Source organism: Salvelinus fontinalis, chromosome 30 (genome assembly GCF_029448725.1).
Source record: "Salvelinus fontinalis isolate EN_2023a chromosome 30, ASM2944872v1, whole genome shotgun sequence".
Taxonomy (NCBI): Eukaryota; Metazoa; Chordata; class Actinopteri; order Salmoniformes; family Salmonidae; genus Salvelinus; species Salvelinus fontinalis.
In genome coordinates, this window is record NC_074694.1 from 9,005,759 (window position 1) to 9,027,051 (window position 21,293).

Genomic DNA, 21,293 nt, shown 5'->3' on the forward strand with positions numbered 1-21,293 from the left:
ACTGGCATCACCTGTACAGAATGATTGTAATGAATATGTTGTCTGGTGTAGCTTGGGTATGTGCTGTACTGAAAGCAGTGTTGGTGCTGTGACTGTATATAGCCTACTAAGTTACTTTGTGCATTGTATACCTACTTGTCATCTGGTTGTACCTGTATAATGTCTTGGTTTTCTATTGTTTAAAATGTTTTTCTGAAACAATTTTTGGGAAATATACAGTACTGCATGTAAATCTAAGCTGTATCACTAAATTATAAGGTTAATTTGAATTATACACATTTTGCAGCATACATAGGTCGAAGTCTTGTGAGTTATTGACTTGGATGTTAATTTGTTTAATTTCTTTATTTGGTTCCTCATAAACTGACGCCTTAGTGACTGCTAGTCTTCCTGGGGTCCACAGAAAATTCATCATGGTTTCCTGGACATAGATTAGGCTAAATCTAGACCTATGCTAAAAAACATGCTCAATGGAACACATTGAAGTATAATTAGTAAGGGACTCCTCTCACCTGGTTGTCTAGGTCTTAATTGAAAGGAAAACCCACAGACACTTTGCCCTCTGTAGAATGAGTTTGACATCCCTGCCTTACAGGGTCGTCACAATAGACATGATTACAGCAGTAGTATACTATAGCAGTATAGCATGCTATAACAGTACAGCAGTAGTGTAGTATATTATTGCAGTACAACAAGAACAGACATAGAAAGAAACATAACATTCATGATGAATTCCGGGACAGACTAGGCTTAATCTAGACCTAGGCTAAAAACCATGCTCAATGGAACACATTGAAGTATATTATTAGTCCAGGACTAAACTTAAGCTGTGTCCTGATCACTCCTGGAAACCAGCCCCACAAATAATTAGTATTTCATTATTGCAACAAGAGAAGAACAGACATCTGTGATTGAGGCTGCTTTCACACGGTTGTTGTGCGAATCTGGAAGACATTTGTAATCTGTATTGAAGTGGTGATCATTTCATTTTTTGATTACAGTATTGGTCCATTATGTTGACTGTATAGGCTTAATATTACACCAACACAATCACTGAGCATGATCATAATGCAGTGTTAACATCACTGATTGACAAAGTATTTACCTGATAATCAGACAGTGCTTCTGATTTATCTTAGACTAACATTTAAATGTTTTTAGTACAGAGCTACAATTCCAAGCTGTAGTGTTATCACGTTCTGCAGTCCTGCTGGTTTTTCTTCCAGGCACTTGGCAGGAGTGGAGAGTCGACCTCTTGTATCCATCAACTCTACAACTTCTCCACCTTCTTCACAAACTGCAACAGGTCGTCAGCCAGGAGCTGTGGCTCCTCGAAGGCAGCGAAGTGGCCTCCTCGGGGCATGTAAGAGTAGGAGTAGATGTTCCTGAACCTGTCTCTGGCCCACGACTGGGGCACGTGCATTAGCTCGTTGGGAAACGCGGCCAGGCCTGTAGGCACATACACCCCAGTCCTGAGGACAGGAGAGACAGGTTAACAAACACAGCAACACATTTGCATTTTTAGTCATAGCAGACACTCATTTTAGCAGCGTGTCTGCCAATCAGTGCATTCAACTAAAGTAGGTAGAAAACAACCACCTGGAACATCTCATTATTGGGAGCCTGTTATCATAACACAAAGCAAGCATGATCATGGGTTCAAGTCCCGCAAGGATCACAAAAAACTACAAAATGTACTATACGTCCCTTGGCATGTATTATCAAATAGCGTCTATTATTGGTTTTTCGGAACAGCCCGTGTCATATTAAATTGGACAGGCCCTGTAGGAACCACCCGTGTCATATTAAACTGGACAGGCCCTGTAGGAACAGCCCGTGTCATATTAAACTGGACAGACCCTGTAGGAACAGCCCGTGTCATATTAAACTGGACAGACCCTGTAGGAACAGCCCGTGTCATATTAAATGGACAGACCCTGTAGGAACAGCCCGTGTCATACTGGACCATATGACACCACACATACAAACTCACTTATTATCCAGTCTGTTCTCAATGTTGGTCTTGAAGTTCTCCTTGTAGAACCTCATGGAGGACACGATGGAGCCGGTGGTCCAGTAGATCATGATGTTGGTCAGCAGGTCGTCCAGGGTGAACTTCCTAAAAGACAGGAACCAGGCTCTCAATGAACCAATCAACAGCCCTGGGTTTTATTCATTCTCCAATACGAAACACTTTTTCAGTTGTAAATGTTTTGCTACGTTGTGCACTGATGAATACAACAAAGGTAGTCCCTCTTTCAGTTTGTGATTTTCCCATTTGTTGTCAAGTGAATAGGACTGTGAATGGGTGCTACCAAGGCAACATGTTCATGCAAATAGAATAGGATCATTGTTTTGCTGGGACAAATAAAGTTGTATTGAATGTTTCCCCTACAGTTTTGGCAGATCTGACCATCATTTGATTAAGAGTAATTGATGGGACAGCAATATATTTACCCCCTAAAAAGTATATATTTCTCCACTCACAACCCAAAGTAAACAATCTGAACTGTAGCTTGTACCTCTCCAGCCCCCCATCTTCCAAGTCCCTGTTGTTGAAGTCAGTCCAGGTGGAAAACTTCTCCAGCATGTAAGCAGCCAGGCCTACTGGAGAGTCATTCAGTCCACAACCTGCAGGGGGAGACATTTCACAATATGATTAGAACGACTACTACAGCTAAACTATCAGAGGTCTGTGTGTCCGTGCATTTATTTATTTTACAAGGGAGTCATACTGAAACCATGGTCTCTTTTACAGATGAGCCCTGAAATACATACAATACACAAAATATAAATACAGAAAGAAACATAAAATACACATTCATCGGTAATAAGGTCATCACTCAGCTTTCTGAATTGCCCTAGCGGCTCCAAAACATAAAATTTAAAAACATTTTGAAGATAGTTCTTAGACCTTATTTGTGGAACAAAAATCTGCATGAGAGGACCAGCTACGGTATGTTTTGTCATATCTATATTTTCAATTTGTTTTCTATAACATTGATGTGGGGTTTAGAACAGTAGGCATATTGGAAAAATTCCAGTTTTATATTTAACCTAACTTTACACATTCTTTGCGACTGTGTTCCAGACGACTGTGTGATCATGCTCTCCGTAGCCGACGTGAGTAAGACCTTTAAAAACAGGTCAACATTCACAAGGCCGCAGGGCCAGACGGATTACCAGGACGTGTACTCCGAGCATGCGCTGACCAACCGGCAAGTGTCTTCACTGACATTTTCAACCTCTCCCTGACAGAGTCTAATACCTACACGTTTCAAGCAGACCGCCAAAGTCCCTGTGCCCAAGAACAGCCAAGGTAACCTGCCAAATGACTACCGACCCACAGCACTCACATCTGTAACCATGAAGTGCTTTGAAAGGCTGTTCATGGCTCACATCAGCACCATCAATCTTTTCAGTCTCCTGAGGGGGAATGGTAATTGTCGTGCCCTCTTCACGGCTGTCTTGGTGCGTTTGGACCATGGTAGTTTGAAGCTCTCAACCAGCTCCATTACAACACCGTCGATGAGAATGGGGGTGTGCTCAGCCCTCCTTTTCCTGTAGTCCACGATCATCTCCTTTGTCTTGATCACATTGAGGGAGAGGATGTTGTCCTGGCACCAGAGGTTGTTGTCTCTGACCTCCCTATAGGCTGTCACATCGTTGTCAATGATCAGGCCTACCGCTGTTGTGTCGTTTGCAAACTTGATGGTGTTGAGTCGTGCTTGGCCATGCAGTCATGGGTGAACAGGGAGTACAGGAGGGGACTGAGCATGCACCCCTGAGGGGCCCCCGTCTTGAGGATCAACGTGGCAGATGTATTGTTGCTTATCCTTACCACCTGGGGGCGGCCCGTCAGGATGTCCAGGATCCAGTTGCAGAGGGAGGTGTTTAGTCCCAGGGTCCTTAGCTTAGTGATAAGCTTTGAGGGTACTATGGTGTTGAACGCTGAGCTGTAGTCAATGAATAGCATTCTCATGTAGGTGTTCCTTTTGTCCAGGTGGGAAAGTGCTGTGTAATAAATATTGCGTCATCTGTGGATCTGTGTCAAATTATGGTGGGTCTAGGGTTTCTGGGATAATGGTGTTGATGTGAGCCATGACCAACCTTTCAAAGCACTTCATGGCTACAGACGTAAGTGCGACGGGTCGGTAGTCATTTAGGCAGGTTACCTTGGTGTCTTGGGCACAGGAACTATGGTGGTCTGCTTGAAACATGTTGGTATTACAGACTCGGTCAGGGACAGGTTAAAAATGTCAGTGAAGACACTTGCCAGTTGGTCAGCGCATGCTCGGAGTACACATCCTGGTATGTTGACCTGTTTAAAAGGGCTTACCCACATCGGCTACGAATAGCATGATCACACAGTCGTCCAGAACAGCTAGTGCTCTCATGCATGCTTCAGCGTTGCTTGCCTCGACGCGTGCAGAGAAGTCATTAAGTTCGCCTGGTAGGCTCGTGTCACTGGGCAACTCGCGGCTGTGCTTCCCTTTGTAGTCCATAATAGGTCTGCAAGCCCTGCCTTATGCCGGTGTAGTAAAATATTAAGTTCGGTCAAGTAATGTTTTAACCCGTTACATGCAGCCTGGTCTAGGACAATTGAGGAAAGCCTCTGAATTAGCAGCGAGTGATCAACAGTATCAAAAGCCTTTGACATGTCAATGAAGAGGGCAGCACAATGTTGCCTTTCATCCATACAGTTACCCACATCATTTATAACTAGGTATGCAGAAGAGTTAGTGCTATGACCTAGTCTAAACAGACTTATTTCATTTTAAAATACCTTTCAAAGACACAAAAGATCTTAGCTGAGATTTAATCAAGGATTCTAATACTTTAGCTAGGCAAGAAAGTTCATAAATAGGCCAATAATGATTTAGGGCACAATGGTCACCACCTTCTAAGGTTGGAGTACATGGGCCGTCTTCCAAACCTTGGTGACAGTACCAGATATAAATCGTCAGGTTAAAGATTCAGCCATCAGGGGGACAGCGAGCTGCAGCAAATCTGGATCAAGCATATCACCATGTGTGTGGTGGTGGTGTTAGGAGTACTACAGACCGATGGTAAAAACTGACCAACAAAGCAGTCCATTCAGTCTCATGCTCAAACAACAAGCCTGGGAGTTGTGGGTCATCAAAACGCCAGGTGAAATATCAGGTCAAATAAAGCTGTGACATTCTCACCAGCGGAGTCTGGCTTGGTGCCCTGGATGTGCAGGTAGCCAGTCTCTCTGATGATCTCATAGATGTTCCTTTCCATGAAACCTACTGAACCAAACAACCTTCTGACATCTTCCCTGGTGAACCCAACCAGCCAGGGCACGTAGCGGCCAATCAGGATGGAAAACAGGACCCCGAACCCCCTCAGTTTGCTAGTTAACATGTTGAGGTGGAGACCCTTCACACACCTACACAGTAACACAGGAAGAGAAGATAAAGAGTGTGGTCATCCAACAGAGAAATCTTTCTGCTTGATGGTTACAGTGTTGATGTTCTGAAGACATGTTATTCTGTGTACACTAAATGTCACCGTGACCTAGCGTTTCCCAAACTCAGTCCCGGGGACCACAATGGGGAGACGTTGTGTTTTTCTTTGCTCTTAATTAAAATACTCAAACTTGATGAGTTAAATCAGCTGTGTAGTGCTGTACAGCAAACACCCAAATGTGTACATCTTGGAGTCCCCAGGAGTGAGATTGGGAAAGGCCACTGTAACCCTTCGATATTTGCAGATGTGAAGGGTCTGGACAGGTATAATCAGTGTAATGGTGGTGCTGTGTATCTGAAGGGTCTGGACAGGTATAATCAGTGTAATGGTGGTGCTGTGTATCTGAAGGGTCTGGACAGGTATAATCAGTGTAATGGTGGTGCTGTGTATCTGAAGGGTCTGGACAGGTATAATCAGTGTAATGGTGGTGCTGTGTATCTGAAGGGTCTGGATAGGTATAATCAGTGTAGTGGTGGAGCTGTGTATCTGAAGGGTCTGGACAGGTATAATCAGTGTAATGTTGGCACTTCCACCATATTGTTCCCACTAACAGATCAACAAATATCAAAAGGGTTTGAGTTCCAAGGGGAAGGACTAGAGAGAATTGGGGCCGGCTGTCTTATTTTTTTTTAAAGTAAGTCAGTTAATAACACATTCTTATTTACAATGGACGGCCTCCCCAGCCAAACCCGGACGACGCTGGGCCAATTATCCACCGCCCTATCGGACTCCCAATCACGACCGGTTGTGATACAGCCTGGAATCGAACCAGGGTGGTTGTAGTGACGCCTTTAGCACTGAGATGCGGTGCTTTAGACCGCTGAACCAGGGTGGTTGTAGTGACGCCTTTTGCACTGAGATGAGGTGCTTTAGACCGCTGAACCAGGGTGGTTGTAGTGACGCCTTTAGCACTGAGATGCGGTGCTTTAGACCGCTGCGCCACTCTGGAGTTCTTAGGCTGCTTCCTGGTTTTAAACCCTTCTTCCAAAGTGTACAGATGCACACTTTTCCCCCCTCATGGATTAGACACTGCTGGCAACTCACTCCAGCCAATGCTTACATCAATTATATGCTTTAAAATCCATGACGGGGAATGTGCAAGTGCACATCTCGAAAAGAGGAGAATTGTTCTTACTCTGGCTTCATCTGGGCCATGTTAGTAGTGATGAGTGAGCCCCAGTCTCCTCCCTGCAGATAATACTCTGAGAAACCCAGACGCTCCATCAGCTTGTGGAAGACCCTCGCTGCAGCCAGAGAGTTAAACCCTGCAGGGAGGGACGCCACAGAAGAAGAGCAGATACATTAGTATGACACCACAGAAGACCATAGCCCTTAACTCATCTATTCCTAGTATAGTGAACTAATCGTAACTTTACTAAATAGGGCTGGGTTAAAAAGCCAAAAAGATAAATTACCACAATCAGAAAATAAAACAAAACCTTGAATCTCCTTGCTTGAGTAATAAAAAAAGGAGAAAAACAGTATTAGTGGGATATTTATTGCTATTCTAGGTTCTACAAAACCTCCAGCATGTCATGATGGGGTTACTGTAACCTAACCCTGTATTACTGTAGTGTGGAGTTGATAGAACCAGATAAAGATACATAACAAGTCACTTAGCAGGATATATGGATATGTCCAGCTCAAATTCTTGTAACAAACAAAGTGACAGAACGTTTGGCCGTTTGCAAAAAACTGGTCTATGCCATCAGTTCTTTAGAATTGGGGTGTCAAACATACAGCCCTCGTCTAATCTGGCCAGCGAAGGGTTGGACAAACTCGATATACTTTAAAATTACTAACACCAAATCACAACTGCGTAGAAATGATAATGGACCTACACTGAACAAAAACACAAAATGCAACAATTTCCAAAATTTTACTGAGTTACAGTTCCTAAAAGGGAAATCAGTTAGTTTAAATAAATTCAATAAGCCCTAAAATATGGAATTCATACGGCTGGGAATACAGATATGCATATGTTGGTCGCATATAACTTTATAAAAATACACTGCTCAAAAAAATAAAGGGAACACTTAAACAACACAATGCAACTCCAAGTCAATCACACTTCTGTGAAATCAAACTGTCCACTTAGGAAGCAACACTGATTGACAATAAATTTCACATGCTGTTGTGCAAATGGAATAGACAAAAGGTGGAAATAGGCAATTAGCAAGACATCCCCCAATAAAGGAGTGGTTCTGCAGGTGGTGACCACAGACCACTTCTCAGTTCCTATGCTTCCTGGCTGATGTTTTGGTCACTTTTGAATGCTGGCGGTGCTCTCACTCTAGTGGTAGCATGAGACGGAGTCTACAACCCACACAAGTGGCTCAGGTAGTGCAGCTCATCCAGGATGGCACATCAATGCGAGCTGTGGCAAGAAGGTCTGCTGTGTCTGTCAGCGTAGTGTCCAGAGCATGGAGGCGCTACCAGGAGACAGGCCAGTACATCAGGAGACGTGGAGGAGGCCGTAGGAGGGCAACAACCCAGCAGCAGGACCGCTACCTCCGCCTTTGTGCAAGAAGGAGCACTGCCAGATCCCTGCAAAATGACCTCCAGCAGGCCACAAATGTGCATATGTCTGCTCAAACGGTCAGAAACAGACTCCATGAGGGTGGTATGAGGGCCCGACGTCCACAGGTGGGAGTTGTGCTTACAGCCCAACACCGTGCAGGACGTTTGGAATTTGCCAGAGAACACCAAGATTGGCAAATTCGCCACTGGCGCCCTGTGCTCTTCACAGATGAAAGCAGGTTCACACTGAGCACGTGACAGACGTGACAGAGCCCGGAGACGCCGTGGAGAACGTTCTGCTGCCTGCAACATCCTCCAGCATGACCGGTTTGGCGGTGGGTCAGTCATGGTGTGGGGTGGCATTTCTTTGGGGGGCCGCACAGCCCTCCATGTGCTCGCCAGAGGTAGCCTGACTGCCATTAGGTACCGAGATGAGATCCTCAGAGCCCTTGTGAGACCATATGCTGACACATGCACATTTGTGGCCTGCTGGAGGTCATTTTGCAGGGCTCTGGCAGTGCTAGTCCTTGCACAAAGGCGGAGGTAGCGGTCCTGCTGCTGGGTTGTTGCCCTCCTACGGCCTCCTCCACGTCTCCTGATGTACTGGCCTGTCTCCTGGTAGCGCCTCCATGCTCTGGACACTACGCTGACAGACACAGCAAACCTTCTTGCCACAGCTCGCATTGATGTGCCATCCTGGATGAGCTGCACTACCTGAGCCTGGGACATCATGTCTCGCTCCATCCACCAACGCCACGTTGCACCACAGATTGTCCAGGAGTTGGCGGATGCTTTAGTCTAGGTCTGGGAGGAGATCCCTCAGGAGACCATCCACCACCTCATCAGGAGCATGCCCAGGCGTTGTAGGGAGGTCATACAGACACGTGGAGGCCACACACACTACTGAGCCTCATTTTGACTTGTTTTAAGGACATTACATCAAAGTTGGATCAGCCTGTAGTGTGGTTTTCCATTTCCAAATCCAGACCTCCATGGGTTGATAAATTTGATTTCTATTGATAATTTTTATGTGATTTTGTTGTCAGCACATTCAACTATGTAAAGAAAAAAGTATTTAATATGAATAGTTCATTCAGATCTAGGATGTGTTATTTTAGTGTTCCCTTTATTTTTTTGAGCAGTGTATATATATATATACACACACACACACACACACACACACACACACACACACACACACACAGTTTCTTGACTGTGTCCAGCTCGCGAATATTCACCAAAATGAAAGCTAGGCAGTCAGTTATTGACGGCGAGGATATATATATATATAACACATTTTCAGTGCAGCCGTTTGGACCTCGTTGAAGACCGAAAGCGGCAGAATGAGTTTGACACCCCTGCTTTAGAGAATGCTTATGCCCCATAAGCGAGTCCTCACCTTGCTTACGAGGGGCCTCGGAGAAGCCATATCCTGGGATGGAGGGGCAGATGACCTCGAAAGCCAGACTGTCCAGCGAGTCAGTGAGTAAAGGCAGGATCCTATAGAACTCATAGACAGAGCCAGGCCAGCCATGCACCAGCATTAGAGGCAACACCCTCTGACCCTCACGGTGAGGTGGACGCACATGGATGAAGTGTACATCTAATCCTGAAGGAAGAGGAATCAGGGATTAGAGGATGGGGAGCAGTGGGTAAAACATTGGGGGAACTTGTTATAAGCATGTATGAGCCTTTTATAAAAGGCCTTATTCTTTATATCAACATTATTATTTTTAAACTGACTTTTATGATTATGTCTGACAAATTTCCAAACAGAGTGAGAGACAGAAACTGGCACTATAAAGATCATGATGTGATCATCAAGGCCTACTAACCCTCGATATTGGTTTTGAATTGAGGATACTTGTTGAGTATTGCAATCTGCTTCTTCCAGTTAAACTGATGCCTCCAGTGGGAGACCACCTTCTTCAGGTAGGTATTGTTGAAGCCGTACTGGAAACCTGCATCCTCCAGGGGTTCAGTGTACCGGGTCTTGTCAATACGGTCATACAAGTCCTGTAGAGGAGGAAGATGATGATGGAGGAGGAAGAAGAAGAAGACCTGTGTTAGGCCTGTTGTGATACAAAGTTACATGTTCCCTTGATTTTCACATGAAATTAAAAGATACTCAGCCATAACTCACTGGGCAAACAACGTCATTTCAACATGGATAATTGGGTAATATTTAGTTGAGACGTCGATCAATGAGAATAAAACCTATACTCACCCACTCAAAAAGATAAAAGTTAGTTGAATTTCTAATGTGTTATCACTACGCTTTCAATCATCTAAAAGCACAACCAAATTCCAATGTAAAAACAATGTCGGATTTTTGGTTTAATTGTTACCGAAAAGTATATTACTGCAAATTTGGAAGACAATGTCAGATATTTTGTTTATTTATACAACAGATTAAAGTATTATCACTGTGCTTCATCTGATAGCAGAACCAAATGACCAAGATTGCAGTTGAGAATCACTGTTCTCCATGCTCCCTGTCCAGCAGGGGGTACTGTTGCATCAAGGCCCAGTCAAACAGACTACAAAACAACTTCTATCGCCTGGCCATGACACTATCAAATGGCTAACAGATACTGTTCTCCCTCCCCCACAGACTATCCACACGGACTATATGTCCATCCACAGGAGTCCACCCGCTCAGTCAATTTACGCTGCTGCTAAATGTATCATTGATTAAATGTATAAGTCTGTTAAATGGCTGTTGATCATTGATTGCCACTACCATCTATTGATCCTGCTACTGGTCCCTATCCCTCCTGTTTACGCGTATATATTACTATCAGTATCCATCTATTGATCCTGCTACTGATCACTATTCATCCTGTTTATTCACTATTGTACTATTCACTATTGTAAAGTGGCTGTTCCACTGGATGTCATAAGGTGAATGCACCAATTTGTAAGTCGCTCTGGATAAGAGCGTCTGCTAAATGACTTAAATGTAAATGTAAATGTTTACATGTATATATTCCTATCAGTATCCATCTATTGATCCTGCTACTGATCACTATTCATCCTGTTCACATGTATATATTAGTTTCTATTTATCCTGCTATTGGTCACTATCCCTCCTGTCATTGGCACAGATCAAACTATACTATCAAACTAACTAGAAGATACATTGCGTTGACAACCAAACAATTCAATATCACTAAATTTTACATAAACTTGGAACACTTGGCCAATTTTATTGTCTATGTTTAATTAAATTCTGGGTTGAATTGAAACAATAGCTGTTGATGATTTTACTAATGCTATACCGGTCTAAATAGTCTCATTGATGATGTATGAGAGATAAAGTACAGTCCTGTTTCATTTGCTCTGTTAAACCTTCCCTTTGGAATGACTTTAATAGCGACAGTGAATCTTTTTCGTTTTTAACTGGAGATCTCACAACAATTTTTTTTTTTTTTTTTTAACCGTTATTTTACCAGGTAAGTTGACTGAGAACACGTTCTCATTTGCAGCAACGACCTGGGGAATAGTTACAGGGGAGAGGAGGGGGATGAATGAGCCAATTGTAAACTGGGGATTATTAGGTGACCATGATGGTTTGAGGGCCAGATTGGGTATTTAGCCAGGACACCGGGGTTAACACCCCTACTCTTACGATAAGTGCCATGGGATCTTTAATGACCTCAGAGAGTCAGGATACCCGTTTAACGTCCCATCCGAAAGACGGCACCCTACACAGGGCAGTGTCCCCACACTGACCTGGGGCATTGGGATATTTTTTAGACCAGAGGAAAGAGTGCCTCCTACTGGCCCTCCAACACCATTTCCAGCAGCATCTGGTCTCCCATCCAGGGACTGACCAGGACCAACCCTGCTTAGCTTCAGAAGCAAGCCAGCAGTGGTATGCAGGGTGGTATGCTGCTGGCATATCCTTTGAGATAGCACATTTGTAATAGTCTGTGACAAATATAATGTCTGGGCCTGGATGGGATACCAAAGGGGAGCTGTAGATACATCAATTCTCCAACAGGAGGTGCTGCCCAGCCTATTGTTTTTGTCCTTACAGGTTTTTTCCCCGACAGAGGATAGAAATGTTGATGATCTGACATTGTTTTAAATATACAAATTAATTAAACATATGTTATACAATTGCCTGTTGAAATTTGGTTACCATGACATAATCCTGTGGTTGAAATTTCACCCTCAAAACAACAGTTTACTTCTTTCAAATCTAAATGTATTGTAACGACCCTGGGTTTATAAGCGCGGAAATCGACTCTGCCGCTGGAGCATGCTTTTGCGGCACAGTCGATAGCGCGCCGGACCTCGGGCTAGGAGGTCGAGGGTTCGAGACCTGCTCCCTGCCTGTTTCATTACACTGGTGTCAGAAGTGATCGGACCTCGCATGCACGATAGTGCGTGTGCTTGGCCGGTGAGCGCGTTCCTGTAAGACGTAAAGTCGCAAGCTAGCGCGAGGACACGCTCTTTGAAAGCAGGGAGTAGTGTACAGACCCTGGGTTTATAAGCACGGAAATCGACTCTGCCGCTGGAGCATGCTTTTGCGGCACAGTCGATAGCGCGCCGGACCTCGGGCTAGAAGGTCGAGGTTTCGAGACCTGCTCCCTGCCTGTTTCATTACAGTATTTTACATGTAGATTCCATGTCACAATATGTCAGAAAATTAAGTTAAAACAAAGTGGAGTGAACCAGTTTGTGCCCAGTGGAAACTGACAGTAAGACTTGCAGCAATTATGAACTTGATATAAAGTTTCACCCCCTTATTATCCTACCTGTATCTCTTCATCGGTAGTTTGGACCTGAAAGGGGAAAACATTCTCATCCTCTGACTGAGGCTTCTCTCCTGCCCCCCACCACCCATCCCCTATTGGAATGCGCTTGGTCTTCGTCCCTTGATACACCCAGTAATAACAGGTCAGCAGCCCGCCCACGGCCACCGCAGACCCGGCCACCAAGAGCTGCTGCTGCTGGGTAGGATCCAGGCTGGAGAGGGCCTGTCTGGAATTCCAACACACGAACAACCCGGGAAATTAAAAAATAAAAAAAGTTCGCATCACAAACCAGGTTTCAATTCAACCTTTCTATGCGAGTAAAGTATATATTTAAACAACATAACGACAGGCCTGATGAAAACAGAACATTAGTTGGTAAACTTTCTAAATATCGACAAAACACGCTAGACAAGGTGTGATCTTTTTGTCTGTAAAATTAATTATGCGAGAAATGTCAGTGGAAATGCTTTTATGCGCAAATATTGATATAATAACCATCATAATCAAGCAATGCCATGTCGTTTGGTCCGTTCACTACTACTCGTTGGGAAAGCATACAGTTTATTAGGCTAGCGATTCAATCAATGATGAAAGTGCAAGGTGATGAATTTGATGCCTCGATCCAATATATAACTGCCGTTTGACAAATAAACATTTCGCTATTTTGTCCATTATAATCTCACCATGTAGGCAAATTTGTTTTTTATCTTGGCTTCCGTCTTACATATAAACAAACTTGCTCTCATCATGTAGGCAGCGCCTACCCACAACGTATCTATGAGCTGTTGCCAAAACCAGAGATTCGCTATATAGCAAAACATTTCTTACAAAACTATCAGTAGTTGAAAATGCGATGGAAACCCATTGAACTTGTTTTTTATTTTGACACATGGGAATTTAACTATTTCATTCAACCTCCCAAACCTACTTTGAGGTATTTCAGAGGTAAAAATCTTAATAAAATGCTTGTATGGATGTCAACCCTAATATATTTTCGTGTCGTCATCACCAATCAACTGCATTACAGTTAAAGCTGCAAAACATCACTTTTTGGGCAACCCAAAATCTGTCATTCTCAATGAAAGCAAGTCTAAGAAGCAGTAGATATGTTCTATGTGCGACATTTCTATGCATCTTTTTACGTAGTGTTTTGTACACAAGGTTCAAGCAGCTGATATTACTATATGTGGTAATGGAAAATATATTTCACAACTGTTTAAATAGTGTAGAAAATCATCGTTCCATACTTGCTTGTAGTCAAATAAAACTGACATTAGGCGAACTATTAGAAGTTTTGCAACCAGAAAATGGCGAAGCGATTTCTACATGTGCACCTTTAAAAACGACACGCCTCCAAACCCAGATTTCTCTATCCTAACTATGTTACCAGTTTATACAAATGTGAGTTCGCATTTTGCGGTCACTTCTTCTAAACCTGAAAATTGACGATTTCTAAACCTTACGCATCGAAAACAGCCAAATATATCCAACATCGAACATTGGTAACCAAAGTGTGGGCCTGTTACAATACATCGATCACGATTTGACGAATATCCAGTTTGTTTGTTGAACGTGCGCCGCCAAACCGCAGTCCTTCTTCTATCCCGACTGTCTGCGTTCCATTGACCTCTTTAGTCTTAACCACAACTATAGGCTATGAATATACTTTTAAGCAATGGTTTGATCAAATATTCCCTATTTATTCACATAAAAAAGTACTCACTTCAGAACTTCAATTGTCTGCATGGTTACTCAAGAGTCCTGCAGTTCCAAAGTGCGCTCCTGTCTATGCGTCATTGACCGAAGTCTGGACGTTTGCGGCATTCAAATCAGCTGAACTCGGAAATCTCTCGACTTTAGTGCTTTCAGATCAACTGGAAACTCGGGAAAATGAGCTCTGGCTGGGAAAATCTTTTTGAACGGTAATCCAACTTGGAATTCGAAGTCGGGACACTGCGCAGCGCACCTTTCTCAAACTCAGACTTTACGATTTTAAAAATCAGACCACTGACGTCATGATTTGAACTCGTTTTTTCCCCCGAGTTGCCAGTTGTCTTGAAAGCACCATTTCACTAGACTATTAACATTATGACCAGGATGATAAGAAAATACAATTCTTAATTCTAATTTAATTTCCCAGGTTTGTATCATCAATAACTTGAAGCCAGTCACCATAGGCTAAATAACAAGCACAGAAGTCAAATCACGAATATAGCCTAGCCCCATGTAAACCTCATTCCAAGGAGGGCAGAGTGTCTGCGGGTTTTCGCTCTAACCTTGTTCTTGATTGATGAATTAAGGTTACTAATTCCTAATGAACTACCCTCACCTGGTTGTCTAGGTCTTAATCGAAAGAAGAAATATAAAAGCGGCAGACACTCCGCCCTCGGTGGAATGAGTTTGACCACCCCCCCCCCAATCCACTGGGAACGTCTAACAGTAGGCTTAATGCTAGACTGTATAAATAGCCAATCATCCCTAAAGCCAATAAAGCCTAGTCCTCTTTAGTTTAGTGTCACTTACAGAGATTTAGAGTTTTGACAGCCATTGGTGTGCAGGTTCTCATTACGTTTCATAATATTTTTCCATAATGAATTATTTAGCTTAGCCTACAACCAAGCAAATCAACGGGGTAAGCCGCTCTGCAAAACGGCCAACTCTAGTTAGCTACGTGATATCTCTTGGGTTCTCTTTTAGGCCTCGAGGACACCAACAGTTATTATTGCGTTTTGGTACACTAGAAGTACATTCATTTCCAATGGAGAGCTGCGTTTGCCTTGCAGCATTGGGTTGCAGAGGCAATTCATTATGTGGTGCACACGTTGGATTTATCGAACTTTTGCACCGAACTGTATTTGTTAAATGGCTTGACAGAAGTAGTAACAGAAGGTGAACGTTTAACTGTTGCTGCACGCATGCGTCCCATTTTTCGCGCAAAATTCATTGTCGGTGTGATAGAGGCGGTCGCTTTTGTGTTGATATTATTAGTGGAATCAATATCAAGCCCCACCCCTCAACAAGCACAAGTGACGTCAACGCGTTTATATAAAAGTCGTCGGAGGCGAGGATTTGTTGTGGTTTAACGTTACTTGATACAATCGGAGTTGCAATACAGACCGATATCAGACGGGAAAAATGATCATGAATTGGAAGATCGTCGGTCCTTTGCTCGCGGTGGCATTCATCGTGACGAGCGCCGATGTAATTGTGGGGGGCGTCGTGGACGCAGATATTAACGACCCCGCTACCAGAGACGCGCTGAAGTTCGCGGTGGCCGAATACAACAAGGGAACAAACGACATGTATGTTAGGCAGGTGGCTAAAGTTGTCAAGGCTCAGAAACAGGTCAGTCCCTTTTTATACACCCTTTCATTAGTTGAATGACGTCAATGTTGATCGTTCGTTGTGTAGCGTAGTTTTCTTGTTTTTCATTCCGCTGTTCAATACCTAAATTCACTCTGGCTATGAGAAAAATGTCCCATTGCAATACTAGTTGGTAACGTTCTTATCCCCTGCTTGCTTGCTAGCCAACTATGGCTAAATTAGTCACGTCAAACAATGAAGACAGAATAAGAGCAAACGATTTGCCTTTAAATTTTCTTGTGACATTGAATTTGGATACACACTTAATAATGAGCTATAATGCTGTGCGATTTCACCTGGCATAGGTGATGTGCTCTCTTGTCAGGACACTGATGTTCAGAGGAACTAACACAATCACTTCAAATCGAAGCTATAAAACCAGCAAACTAGCTGCATTTAATTTGACCTGTGTTTCTTTATATATCCATTAAAAAGTATGCCAGTGTAACCGGTGTGAAATGGTTAGCGAGGTGCGCGCTAATAGTGACTCAATCGGTGTCGTTAATTGCTCTGAGATCTTGAAGTGGTTTCCCTTGCTTTGCAAGGGCCGCGGCTTTTGTGGAGCGATTGGTAACTGTGCTTTGTGGGAGGCAGTTGTTGTGTGCACAGGGTCCCTGGTTCGAGCCCAGGTAGGGGTGAGGAGGGACGGAAGTAACACTCTTTACACCAGCTGCTTCATGATTTCGACTGGCTGAGAAACTGGGTTTACGAGAATGTGGATTGCGCAGTCAGATGGAACAGATTAAATGGGCGTGTCAACGTCCTACCTTTAGCTGGTGCTAATTTGTGGAATAAATAATGTCTGGAATGCGGTTTATCCAGTATTAGACCCACCCGTTTGTATAATTCCCTATAACGCAGGGTATGTTTGAACCATAGAATTAAATTGCTATAGTAAAAAAAAGTTTGAGCTACTTTTGAACGCAAAATTGAAAACAGTTTTGGTCTTGTTGAATTTGGTTTTCATAATAGCAAGCTAGGTTTGATGGTTAGCTAAAGTCTGTTTGTTGGGTTACCACGGCAACTACTGTAGCCGTCTAGTCAACTTGCTGGCTACTTCGCTGGATGGTGAACACACTTGTTGTGGTAAATTATAGCTTTGATGTAAAAGGAATAATCAACTCAGGGTTCTATCCATTCTCTGGAAAATTATCTCCGGTCAAGGTCAGTTCCACTCCGCTATAGTGTCGCCTTCCACGTCGGTCATTGTTTTCCATAGAACGCATAGCCCCTCGTTGATCCCTTACATAGTTGGTGATGAGTGGAGACAATGGGAGCCTATTGTCGCTAGGACTCATGTAATTATAAGATGCCCATTTGCCCTATGTACCCTCTGGCTCAGTGAACAATGCTCACTTGACATTATGCAGGAGATTCATTTTTAAACCATGCAGTCATCTGCACTGTTTTTTATTAGTTCAGTTCTAGCCATAGACATATAATCACTAGAACAGGTTCCTCATTCAAGATTTCTATGTGGGATTTCTATGTCTGTGGTCTGACATTCTGACCATCCTCTGCTTACAGGTGGTAGCTGGGATGAAGTACATCTTCACAGTGCAGATGGCCAGGACCCTGTGCAGGAAGGGAGGCGTGAAGGACTGCGCTGTGCATCTGGCCCCAGCTGCGGTAAGGACTACTAGGCTTGTCTGGTCCCAGATCTGTTTGTGTTAACACTTCAGCTCAGTGCTTCCTATATGTACAGTTTAAGAATGGTCCATTTTTAGTTTATAACCTGTTACCAACAGGGAACACATTGGTAACTAATAAACTACTTATAAACTGTTAGTAAATCCTTTTAACGTGTTACCCATTTCACTATTGGTTCAGTATTGTTTTTTTTACAAATTGCTTTGTTTGCAAAGGGAAGTTTCAGGTGAGATTTCTAGAGATGAATGTCTGTTGGCAGTGTTTGAGAGCATCAAAACCATGATTCATTATGGGTACATTTTGCCTGACTACTCTACAAATAATACATTTGTTTATGATGTAATGTGATTTGTAGCTCAGGCAGTAGACTGCAATGTCCAACAACTTTTGTCAGGTGGTATGCTGCTGAAGGGGTGTGATCATACAAACTCGTGTTGCTTCCTGTTTCCTCAGACCTACCAGTGCACCTTTGAGGTGTGGAGCCGCCCCTGGCTGGGAGCGAGCCAGTTGATCAAGAATGTCTGCCAGCCGTAAAGACCTAAAGGAGAGAAGACTTGGTCTAGTGTTATGTATTACTAATGCTGGTCAACTCTGAATATCATAAACAAGAATCCAACTAATAATTTTCTAACTTTATGCATTCCCACACCAATAAAATAACTTCTGTTTTGAAAATGTAGTATTAAAATGGTTTGTAAACTCTATGCAACAGTTGAACTAAATAAAGAAATGGTTTGTTCCATCTACATGTGGTTATTTACTTCATCTTGTTGCCAGATGAACAAATCTTAGATGGACACGTTTTGTGACAATGGCACAAGGTTGAGAAATATAACCCTCAGTCACCCGATGATTCACAGGGACATGACGGACAACATACGTTATATAAAGGCTCATGCATTCAACACAAAGCAGAAACGGGTTTAGACACTGTTGCATATGTATTAAAAATGAAATTGATATCACACTTGCATAGCTATTCAGTTTTCAGACCCTTTACTCAGTACTTTGAAGCAGCCACTACAGTCTCTAGTCTTGTATGTCTCGACAAGCGTGGCACACCAGTATTAACAGGGCTTTTCTCCCATTCTTCTCTGCAGATCCCCCTCCAGCTCTGTCACTTTGACTCTGTGACGCTGGCCTTCTACATAGTTTCTGTGTTCTTTTGCCCATCTTAATCTTTTATTTTTATTGGCCAGTCTGATGGGTTTCTTTGCCACTCTGCCTAGAAGGCCAACATCCCGGAGTCGCCTCTTCAGTGTTGACGTTGAGCCTGGTGTTTTGCGGGTACTATTTAATGAAGCTGCCAGTTGAGTTCTTGTGAGGCGTCTTTCTCAAACTAGACCCTAAAGTACTTGTCCTCTGTGGAGTTATCTTTCTGCTTTACCAATTGAGGAGAGTTACAAACTACACACAAGTCAGAGTAATTTAATTTATTTAACCAGGAAGGGCTAATTGAGATTATAAAACTCTTTTTCAAGAGCGTCCTGGCCAAGATAGGCAGCAAGTCATTACAAAAATTAGACAGACATGAAATCTAGTAAAAACCATTGAATTCACAAGAGTATAACAAAATCAAAAAGAGCAAATTAAAAACATTGACAGGTCAGGGAATCAGCCTCAAAATCCTTCATTAGTGATTTAAAAACACCAAATCGGGACAAGCTCTTCCAGTTTAAAAGTATTTTAAGGTGTTCCAAGACGATGGCACAGAGTACATAAAAGCCCTTTTACCAAATTCAGTTCGGACATTTGGAACAGTTAGCAGGATAAAGTCCTGAGTGACTAGAGAAGGCCAGCCAACCCTGGTATACAAAGTGCAGTGGTGCGTAAGGGTTTTGCAGTTTAAAATAAATCTCAGTGCCATGGTAGTGTCAATTGATCTCAAACATTGAGCGGAAGCATTCATATATAAAATATCCCCATAGTCTAGTAAAGGTATAACGGAAGCCTCCTGACTTCAAAAGAAAAACAGGCCTTATTCCTAAAATAAAATCCCAATTTCAGCCTCAATTTTTTGTAAGTTGAATATGCAATTTAAAAGAGAGGCTGTCATCACTTAGAATTCCAAGATATTTATATGAGGTTACAACCTCAATCTCCTTGCCCTGACAGGTAGTAATAGGTGAAAGGTTCAGAGGTCTATTTTTTGCATTAGAAAACACCATTAGTTTAGTTTTGTCACTATTGAGGATAAGCTTCAATTGACACAAGGTATGTTGAACAGTATAAAAAGCAGTTTGCAAGTTCTGGAAAGCTTTAAGAGACGAGGGACAACAGTAAATAACAGTATCATCAGCATAAAAATGAAGTTGTGCATTTTGGACATTTGTCTAAATCATTTATATAAATAGTGAATAAGAGAGGACCAAGTGCAGAGCCTTGGGGCACACCATTAAGGACAGACAATTTAACAGACATAAGCCCATCAAATTGAGTGCACTGAGTTCTATCAGACAGATAGTTAGCAAACCATGCAACTGCATGCCCTGAAAGACCTACACTCAACAATCTCTGCCTTAGTATATCATGATCAACTGTATCAAAAGCCTTAGAGAGATCAATAAAAAGTGAGACAGTGCTGTTTTTTGTCAAGGGCTTCAATGATATCATTTAAAACCTTCATGGCTGCTGTAATAGTGCTATGCTTCTTCCTGTTGTGCTATACTTAAACTACATCTTTAATAAGCGTTAAGCTTTAGCCTGACTTTCAACAATTCACTATCTATAATGAACCATTCAGAGTGACTACAGAAAAATGCAAAGATCTTTTATAGCCAAGTGTAACAGTCGTTCTCCTCCTCTTCATCCGAAGAAGAGGAGGAGTAGGGATTGGACCAAAGCGCAGCGTTGTTGTACGACATGATATTTATTAAACAAGACGAAAACTAAACACACTTGAGAATTTACAAAATAATAAACGAAGTCAACAGACCTGAACAAAACGAACTTACATATACACGAAGAACGCATGAACAGGTACAGACTACACAAATGAACGAACAAACGAAACAGTCCCGTGTGGTGCACAGACACAGACACGGAAGACAACCACCCACAAACAAACAGTGAACAGCCTACCTTTATATGGTTCTCAATCAGAGGAAACGTCAAGCACCTGTCCCTGATTGAGAACCATATAAGGCTAATTACCAATGACCTAAACATAGAAACACAAAACATAGAATGCCCACCCCAACTCACGCCTTGACCAACTAAACACATACAAAAATAACAGAAAACAGGTCAGGAACGTGACACCAAGATACATCCCACTGAACTTACATGATGAACCACAGATCTTAGGAACAGTTCACAAAGGTTAAGATTTGTATGAAAGATATCTATAAAACATAGCAGACAGTTACTGCTGTGTTAACAGTTCTCATTGTAAAGATCAGTGTCTGGCCCCCTCCTACTCCAAACTGGAACCCGTCTCACCCTGGTACGGTATAGCACAAAAACATTACCTTTACTATCTGGAATGCTCTTTAGGCTTCA

At 42.8% G+C, this 21,293-nt stretch overlaps 2 protein-coding genes across 2 annotated transcripts; one reads left to right on the forward strand and one right to left on the reverse strand.

Moving 5' to 3' along the window:
* Positions 1 to 326: 326 nt before the first annotated feature.
* LOC129828593 (epoxide hydrolase 1-like) lies at positions 327 to 14,763 on the reverse strand. Its single transcript, XM_055889644.1, has 9 exons — positions 14,503 to 14,763; positions 12,780 to 13,005; positions 9,849 to 10,029; positions 9,413 to 9,622; positions 6,629 to 6,758; positions 5,190 to 5,413; positions 2,523 to 2,631; positions 1,994 to 2,119; positions 327 to 1,472 (listed from the first exon to the last, which is right to left on the reverse strand). Exons 1-9 carry the CDS (start codon positions 14,523 to 14,525, stop codon positions 1,271 to 1,273), a joined length of 1,431 nt encoding a protein of 476 aa, XP_055745619.1. The 5' UTR covers positions 14,526 to 14,763; the 3' UTR covers positions 327 to 1,270.
* Positions 14,764 to 15,794: 1,031 nt separating this feature from the next.
* LOC129828596 (cystatin-like) lies at positions 15,795 to 18,538 on the forward strand. Its single transcript, XM_055889648.1, has 3 exons — positions 15,795 to 16,124; positions 17,670 to 17,771; positions 18,246 to 18,538. Exons 1-3 carry the CDS (start codon positions 15,915 to 15,917, stop codon positions 18,324 to 18,326), a joined length of 393 nt encoding a protein of 130 aa, XP_055745623.1. The 5' UTR covers positions 15,795 to 15,914; the 3' UTR covers positions 18,327 to 18,538.
* Positions 18,539 to 21,293: the final 2,755 nt, after the last annotated feature.

What these genes read in the sequence shown, in the direction of transcription:
- LOC129828596 (XM_055889648.1), top strand. Translation starts at nt 15,915, where the DNA reads ATGATCATGAATTGGAAGATCGTCGGTCCTTTGCTCGCGGTGGCATTC. An exon ending in TTGTCAAGGCTCAGAAACAG is followed by an intron (nt 16,125 to 17,669) that starts GTCAGTCCCTTT and finishes CTCTGCTTACAG; the next exon opens with GTGGTAGCTGGGATGAAGTA. An exon ending in TGCATCTGGCCCCAGCTGCG is followed by an intron (nt 17,772 to 18,245) that starts GTAAGGACTACT and finishes CTGTTTCCTCAG; the next exon opens with ACCTACCAGTGCACCTTTGA.
- LOC129828593 (XM_055889644.1), bottom strand. Translation starts at nt 14,525, where the DNA reads ATGCAGACAATTGAAGTTCTGAA. An exon ending in CTACCGATGAAGAGATACAG is followed by an intron (nt 10,030 to 12,779) that starts GTAGGATAATAA and finishes CCTCCTCTACAG; the next exon opens with GACTTGTATGACCGTATTGA. An exon ending in GAGAACAGACTGGATAATAA is followed by an intron (nt 1,473 to 1,993) that starts GTGAGTTTGTAT and finishes TCCTGTCCTCAG; the next exon opens with GACTGGGGTGTATGTGCCTA.